Source organism: Grus americana, chromosome 22 (genome assembly GCF_028858705.1).
Source record: "Grus americana isolate bGruAme1 chromosome 22, bGruAme1.mat, whole genome shotgun sequence".
NCBI lineage: Eukaryota > Metazoa > Chordata > Aves > Gruiformes > Gruidae > Grus > Grus americana.
Window position 1 is genome coordinate 7,814,348 of NC_072873.1, and position 8,226 is coordinate 7,822,573.

The 8,226-nt window shown below is 56.3% G+C and overlaps 1 protein-coding gene across 1 annotated transcript; it reads right to left on the bottom strand.

The window, feature by feature from the left end:
• Positions 1 to 3,083: 3,083 nt before the first annotated feature.
• LOC129195292 (feather keratin 1-like) lies at positions 3,084 to 3,404 on the bottom strand. Its single transcript, XM_054801099.1, has one exon. The coding sequence runs from the start codon at positions 3,402 to 3,404 to the stop codon at positions 3,084 to 3,086; it is 321 nt and encodes a 106-aa protein (XP_054657074.1).
• Between the last annotated feature and the right edge of the window lie 4,822 nt (positions 3,405 to 8,226).

The following is an 8,226-nucleotide window of genomic DNA, read 5'->3' on the forward strand; positions in this document are numbered from 1 at the left end:
AGCCGCTGGCGATGGTGCTGGAGAAGGCCCCCAGGGAACCACAGGATGGTACCGGACTGGCGAGGGAGCATGGTGCTGATGCTTCCAGAGGGGCTGAGCAACCGCAGTACCCCTTGCAGAAGGACGGGGCCAGCCTGGGCTCTCGCAAAGCACGGCCCATGCCTGCCTTTCCCCTCTTCCGCTCTCTCCTTTACCCCCCGTGTTCCTGTTCTCTTGTGCTCCTCTGCTCTGTGAGCCCCACAAAGCCAGCCTAGGGAGGACCTGCTGGCCCCGTTGCCGCCTCTGTGGGCCATGCACATGGACACCTGGTGGGATCTCTGCCACAGCAATGGGGCACAGACTCTTTTCTACCCCTGTGCTCCGTGAACCAGGACCTCCCCTCAGAGCGACCTCTTTTGACTCATTAAAGTTCTCCTGCATCCCAGCCCACGCCTCTGTGCCATCCTTTCCCCTGCAGATGCTCTCCCAAGACAGGCAGGCAGAGACAAGTTGCTCTGGGTGGACATGTGTCACCTTGCGCTTTGAGACACTCAGCCCATACCCTCCGCCTCCCTCTCTCCAGTCACTTTCCCAGGAAGCCCTGGGCACAGACGGGGCCGGAGCAGGGCAAGGGGCACGTGCGCTGCCTGTGGGCGTGAGTGGTGTCGACCCCAGACGGAACTTAACACCCACTGGCCCTTCTCGCTCGCTCTGCTGTCCCAGTGGGATGGGGGAGAATTGGAAGAGCAAGACAGCAAAATAGCCTGGGGTCGAGATCAGCACAGTCTAAGGAGGGAAGGGGCAAAAGGGAAAAAAAGAGCTCATGCAAAAGCAATCACCCACCACGAAGCACCAGCGCATCGATGCCCAGCCGGTCTCCGAAGAAGAGCTACTTTGGAAACACTGCCCACACTTTGATTGCTGAGCATGATGTTAACATGACATGGACTAGTCCTTTGGTCAATTCAGGTCCCCCATCCTGGCTGTGTCCCCTCCCAGCAGCTTGCCCACCGCTAGACTCCACTGCGGGGGGAGCAGAGTGAGAAAGAGAGATGGTTTTGATGCTGTGCAAGCGCTGCGCGGCAGCAGCTGAAGCTGTGGTGTGTTATCTGCACCGGTTTTGCCACGCATGTAAAGCGCATCACCATGTGGGCTGCTGTGAAGAAAACGACCTTTGGTACAGCCTGGTTCCCCCGTTGCCTCTCCTGCTGTCCTCTGGGGCCGTTTTCTGCTCGTGTCTCCTCCCGCGGAACAGTGACAGCCAGGGCAAAAGAACTTGCTGCCAATCCTCTCCCCTCTATTCCTCTCCCCTCTTGTCCACTCCCCAATATCTTGTGCAGCTGCTGCCCTCCCAGGGCCTTCCACAGCCCAGGCTCCTCAACCAACCAACCAACCAACCAGCCAACCAACCAGCCAACCAACCAAGGTCAGCAGTGCCCATGTGCCCCTTCCGCAGCACGTGCAGCGAGGCCAAGAGGGCACGTCCGGGCAGAGGCTCAGCAAAGCTGGGCCTGATGGCCAGGGGCTCTGGTGGAGTCAGAGATGCCTTCCTCACCTGCAACTGAGAGTGCCCCCCAAGGGCACTTGGACTGCATCCGTGGAGTTATAGTCAACAGCTCAATGTGCAATTGGAAACCAGTGACGAGTTGCGTCCTTCAGGGGCCCGTAGTGGGACCAATACTATTTCATATCTTCATCGACAACATAGGTAGTGGGGTTGAGCGCCCCCTCAGCAAGTTTGTGCATGACATCAAACTGAAGGATGCACCTGATTCACTTGAGGGAAGGGATGGTGTCCAGAGGGATCTTGACAGGCATGAGGAGGAATGGTCCCATGTGAAACTCAGCACCTTCACCAAGGCCAAGCGCAAGATCTGGCATGTGGCTTGGGGCAATATCAATACTGACTGGGGGATAAATGGTTGAGAGCAGGCTTGCAGAGAAAGAATTGGGGCTACTGGAGGTTGAAAGTTGGACATGAGCCAGCACTGTGCGCTTGCAGCCCAGAAAGCCAGTTGTGTCCTGGGCTGCACAAAAAGAAGCATGGCAGGCAGGCCAAGGGAGGCGATGCTCTGCCTCAGGTCCGCTCTCGTTAGACCCCACCTGGAGTAGTGCATCCAGCCTGGGGTCCCCAGTGCAAAAAAGACATGGACCTGTTGGAGCAGGTCCAGAGAAGGGCTACCAAAAGGGTCAGAGGGATGCAAGAGCTCTCCTGTGAAGAAAGGCTGAGGGGGTTGGGGTTGTTCTGCCTGGAGAAGAGAAGGTTCCGCAGGGATAGTGTTGCAGCCTTCCAATATAAAAAGTCGGAGGGAGACTTTTTATCAAGGCCTGTCAGGATAGGACAAGGGGCAGCAACTTTAAACTGAAATCGGGCAGAGGTGGATTGGCCATCAGGAAGAAAATTATTACAACAAAGGTGGTGAGAGACTGGCAAAGGTTTCCCAGAGAAGGATGGGATCTCCCACCACTGGAAGTATTCAAGTTTAGGTGGGATGGAACTTTGAGTAATGTGATGTAGCGACAGATGTCCCCGCCCATGGCAGGGGGATTATACTGGACGATCGTTAAAGGTCTCTTGCAACCAGCGTCATTCTACGACTGTATGACGATATGGTTCTAGGATAAGGCAGCCCACTGCACTGTGTCGCTCCCTTTGAGAATGCTGTGCTTAGGATGGGTTCTCCTGGCGTCTCCGGGGAAGCTAGGAGTGCCTATGTCTTGTCAATGCCACACTCCCTCCTGACTACTGGCATCACAATGTTGAGCTGTCCAAGGAAAAAGAAAAGGTGTGCACAGCCAAGTGGTTGGTAGTCAAACGTAGGGTAATTCTATCCGGTCCGGAAAAGGCAGACCAATTTAGAAACTAGAGGATCACACGACCAAGCATACTCAGTGCAAGCCTGTCTTGACGATCAGTGCACAGCCCTCCCCAAAAACCCCCTCCCAAAATCAGCCCCTGAGCAACATCTGCCTCCCTGGCCATCTTGGGAGAGCACCTGCAGCGGAAAGGACGACAGAGAGAGTGGGCTGGGATGCAACGGAATTTAATGAGTCAAAAGAGGGAAATGAGGTAGATCCCTTCTCCAGCACCATCGCCAGCGGCTTTAGCAGGGGAGGCACCTCCTGCCGCAGTTGCGGCTGCCGAAGCCGGAGAGGCCGAAGCCGGAGAGGCCAAAGCCCCCGGAGGAGATGGGCACTCCCTCAGAGCTGAGGATGCTGCCAACGGCAGCGGAGGTGGAGGATCCCACGGCGGTGCTCTGCGGGAAGGAGCTGAGGATGGGGCCGGGCAGGGTCACCACCACGGGGGAGGGCTGGATGACGACGGTGGAGTCCTGGCACTGCCTGACGCAGGGCTCGTTGCAGCTGTTGGCCAGCGGGGTCGGGCCGCAGGGCTGGCAGGGCAGGCACTGGTTGTAGCAGGACATGTCTCAGAGGTGGAGGTGAACCTGGGAGAGAGGACAGGGAAAAACAGGTGGTTGAAGAGCAGCCTGTCACCCCACCACCTCCAGACATCCTTACCCTCAGCCCAAAAGAGCCCTGCCAAGTGCAGCGAAGCCCAGGGAGCTCCCCACCTAGCCCATAGCTCAGGAGACATCTCAGCAAATCCATAACCTCGCTCCATGCCAAACATACCGCTTCCTTCCCTCTCCCAAGTAAAGCAGCTTCGAGACCCAGCATTGCACAAAGAGGCAGGTATGGGCAGAGAAATCCCAAAACAGGAGGAGGAAAAGGAAGAGGAGAAAGAGGAGGAGGCGGCTGAGGAAGACAAGAAAGAGCTTCAGAGTCACCTTGTTCCCAAGGAGGTGGAGGCGAGAGGAGTGGATGAGAGAGTGAGGAGAAGGACCCACTTTTATACTGCTCCTGCACCGCCCCGGGCGCATAGTCACTGCACGCGGTCAGTAATTTTCCAACAGACTTCACCTCCACAGCAAAACATCCTCCCTAATGGCACAGGTTGTGTTTTGGTTTCCGTCAATGCGGTCGTTTCATTTCCTCATTTCTGACATGACCATTAGGCCACGGAGGCTCTTTTGAAGTATTGGGATGAGAGGCCCAAGAAATTCCCGGGCAGGATGATACCAGTGCAGGCAGAAGATGTGCCTGCAAGTGCTGGAGGGGTATGTGCAGACAAAGGACATAGGTGAGGGGAAATAAATGTGGTGAGGCTCTTTACAACCCTCTGTGCAGGAAGGCGCACATGTCTTCCCACCAATGCAGTCCTCTCCTGGGGGCCCAAAGGCTCCTGTGACTGAGGACATGCCGCATCCTTCTCCCTCCCTGCCTGCCTCCCTGCTCGCGCCATCAGTTAGTGGCCACGGCCTCCAAAGGCAGGTGGGCTGTGGTGCTGGTTTGAAACGCCATTGCCCAAGGAAATCTACTTCTCCTCCTCCTCCTCCTCCTCCTCCTCCTCCTCCTCCTCCTCCTCCTCCTCCTCCTCCTCCTCCTCCTCCTCCTCCTCCTCCTCCTCCTCCTCCTCCTCCTCCTCCTCCTCCTCCTCTTCTTCTTCTTCTTCTTCTTCTTCTTCTTCTTCTTCTTCTTCTTCTGGGGAGACATTTGGTGGTTTCTTTGATAAAGTCCGTCCCCTCTCATGGCTGTCTCTGGGGGTCCCTTACCAATGCCGCCAGCACACTAGCGGAAGGAAAATGCCATCCCAAAGCTCATAATTCCTCGACAAGCCATGCGGAGTTCGGTCCTGCCTCACAACATGAGGGATGCGTTGAGTCTCGGGACGGCACCTTATTGCTACCAGTCTCCTCACACCACACCATGTGCTTTGGTCAAAGGCTTGGATCCCTGACCTGCAGGACGCACAATGGCCTGGCCTGGAGCTGTGTACTTGGGTACGGCCCAGTGCTCGGGGCTGGTTTTCCCTGGGCAGGGATGGAGCTGCCCTGGCCACAGGGGAATTCAGCCCTGTGTGGGTCACGGGCTTGCAGACAACACGCACTCCTGGCTTGGCCTCACGCCAAAAGGCTGACACACGGACAATCCAAAATTAGAGTGTGACTCGCCATGGGTAGGGAGAGTCTATCCCAGGAAGCTTGCCTACTGAAGGCGTTCAATTGCCCTCCTGGGATACATCCAAGCTGCCTCCATGTCTGCAGGGCAGGGAAGTGCCTTGCCTCTTTGAAGGAGTCTTAGAGCTGGTTTTGTACGCAGGGCCCTTCTGAGCACATCCCCTCCCTGAGCATCCTCGGGCACGTGGCACTGCAGAGCCCTGCCAGTCCGCACTTGTAGGGCACTTGGGGGATGTTTCCTTGCCTCCCCAATGGTGCTGGGTTGAGCTCCAAGCTGAGGAGTCCTTTGGGCCTCATGTACACCTACACGTACAGCATTCCTAACCAGGAGTGCATCAGCTGGCTTGTACAGGCTGACTTTTCTCAGGCAGTCCTCGATTTGATGCCCACCCACTGCTGGGAGGGCTCCCCCCGCCCAGGGGTGGATGTTGCTCTTGTTGATTCCTGCCTGTTGCTCTTGATGCCCCTTGCAAGATTCAACGCAAGCTGAGCTTTGACTTTCCTAACAGCATCGCAACGTGCCGAGGAAATGTTTCTAAATGTTTTCCTCCTTTGCACCTTGTCCCTCCTTCTGCCTCGGGGATGCTGCCTTTTGACGCTGGTGCTCCGCCTTGAGTACTCCGCTTAGCCAAAGCCAGTCTGTTGAGACTTCTCCTTGTTTTCCTGAGTATTGGGCTGGACCCTTCCTGCTCTTGGACAATGAGCTGACAAAGGCGCTGCCAGCTTTTCTGAGCTCTTCCCTGCTGCCTCCATGGCATCCTACACACCAGCTGCCTGAAGTCCAGGGGCTGTGCACTGCTACTGCCTTTCCTCCCTGCCGTCAGGTCTTCATCTCTCTCAGTTTCTCAGGCGTGAGAGCCACGGCTGCCCTTGATTCCAGTGTTCCCAAACAATTCTTCCTTCTTAGCCACAGCTGTGCAGCCCCCGCCTTTTGCCCAAAGCAGAATCCCAGGATCCCTGAGGGTGGAAGATTGCCTAGCAGAGTCAGCCTTTGGGGGAAGCCCAGGTCCAAGTCCTGCCAAGCTCTGACTGCCTGCAAGGATGGAGAAGCCGCGACTTGTCCGGGCAACCCCAGCCATTGCTTGACCACCCTCGCACGAACAAAGTCTTTTCTTACGTTTTTGTGGAATTTCCCATATTTCAATATGTGCCTATTACCTCTTGTCCCTTCGCTGGGTAGGACTTGGGACAGTCTGACCCTGTGTTCTTGAGTCCCTGCCATCCGCTCTTTTACCCATTGCTAGGAAGCGTGCCCTGCGGCCTTCTCTTCTCCACGTTGAACAACCCCACTTCTTGCATCCCCTCCTGCCTCAGGGGCTCCACTTGCTTCACGGGCTCCATGGACCTTTGTTGGACTCGCTCCGGTATGGCCATGACTCTCTCGTAGTGGGGACTCACTGTTTGCGGCAGCTGTTGTCTCAGCAGTGTTGAGCAGAGAAGAGGGATCACCGTCCACCATCTGATAGAAAGCCCCTTCCTAGTGTAGCCCAGGATGGTGTGGAACACCCTTTCCACAAGGGGACAGGCTGCCTCGTGGTGTCCACCAGGACCCACGTCCTCTGCCGCAAAGCTGTTTGGAAGCGCATCGGCCCCAGCCTGTAGAGGTGCAGGAGGTTCTTCCTCCCCCACTGCAGGACGTTGCATAAGGGGGTTAAACACTCCTGGCCCCAGCCGGGACCCCTGCCGTGCGCCAGGAGAGAGTGGCTGCCAGCTGGACTTTGTTCCACTCAGCACAACCCTTGGAGACCAGCAGCCATGGCAGATTTCACTCCCCTGCACCGCCCTCTTCCCTAGCCTGTATTTTGTCAGCCGGTCTGCAAGGATTGTCACAGGAGACAGCATCAAAAGCCTCGGTTACATGAGATTAACAGCTTCTGCTGCACTTCCCTCACCCACCGGCACCACACTCGTCGTCAAAGAAGGCCGTGAGGTTGGTCAGGCCTGCTTTGCCCTCCATAAATCCATGCTGGCCACTCACAGTCACCTTCCGATCCTTTCATTGTCGGCAGGGGCTTCCGGGATGATTTGCTCCATCGCCTTTGCAGGGACTGAGGTGAGGCTGACCGGCCTGTCGTTCCCTGGCACCTCCTTCGTGCCCTTCCTGAAGGCAGGAGGCCCGTTGGCTTTCTTCCAGTCCTCAGAAGCATTCCCTGAACTGCTGGGGCTTTCAAAGGGAGTTGAGAGCACCCTTGTAGTGACACCAACCAGTTCCCTCAGGTGCATGGTATCAGGTGCAGGTATCACTCATGTCAGCCCAATCGGTTTCAATATTTTCCAGACCTGATCCTTCCCCAAGAGGAAGACAGATGAAACCATGGGCACAGCCTGGCTGCCTGGAGATGCCACAGCTCGTGACTGATAGAGTGAGCTGAGAGAGCGGGAGGACAGAGAAACAAGTGGCACGTCCTTAAAGGAAGAGGAGCCTTTGGGTGCTCCCCTGATGTGTGCAGCGCAGGGCAGAGCTGGGCTTCTTCCTGCAAAGGCGGTTGCAGATGATCGCACTTCGCTGCCCCAAGCCAGAATCTCCTGCCTGCACGGGATCCCTCCTACACTTGGCAGGTATCTTCTGCCGGCAGTGACACAACCCTGACTGGAATATCCTTGAGACTGGAATCCCAGCGCATGAAAGGAGCGTCCACGACAGCTGAAGCCTGTCAGAAATGAGGAAATGAAATGGCAGTGTTGATGGAAACCAAAACACAACCTGTGCCATTAGGGAGGATATTTTGCTTTGGAGGTGAGTCTGTTGGAAAATTACTGACCGCGTGCAGTGACTGTACGCCTGGGGCGGTACAGGAGCCGTATAAAAGCGGGTCCTTCTCCTCACTCTCTCATCCAGTCCTCTTGCCTCCATCTCCTTGGGAAGAAGGTGAGTCTGAAGGCCTTTCTCCTCCCCCTTATCCTTCTTTGCATGCTCGCCCCTTTGTTCTACACCGGGTCATGGGGTTACTTGTCATGGGAGGCGGAAGGGGTCGGAAGTTGTGGCACGGGGATAGTTTGGGGCTTGGTTGAGTTGAGCTGTTGGCTGGCCAGGACACTCCCTGGGCTTTGTTGCTCTTGACAGGGTTCCTCTGAGCTTAAGGGAAGGAGAAACCTTCCTTCAGGCACTCCCTGAAACACCTCCATGTCTCGTCTAAACTCATGCTGGGGTGACAGACTTCTCCGCACTCACATATCGTGCTCAGCTTCCCCCTGTCCTCTCTCCCAGGTTCACCTCCACCTTTGAGAC

What these genes read in the sequence shown, in the direction of transcription:
- LOC129195292 (XM_054801099.1), bottom strand. Translation starts at nt 3,404, where the DNA reads ATGTCCTGCTACAACCAGTGCCTGCCCTGCCAGCCCTGCGGCCCGACC.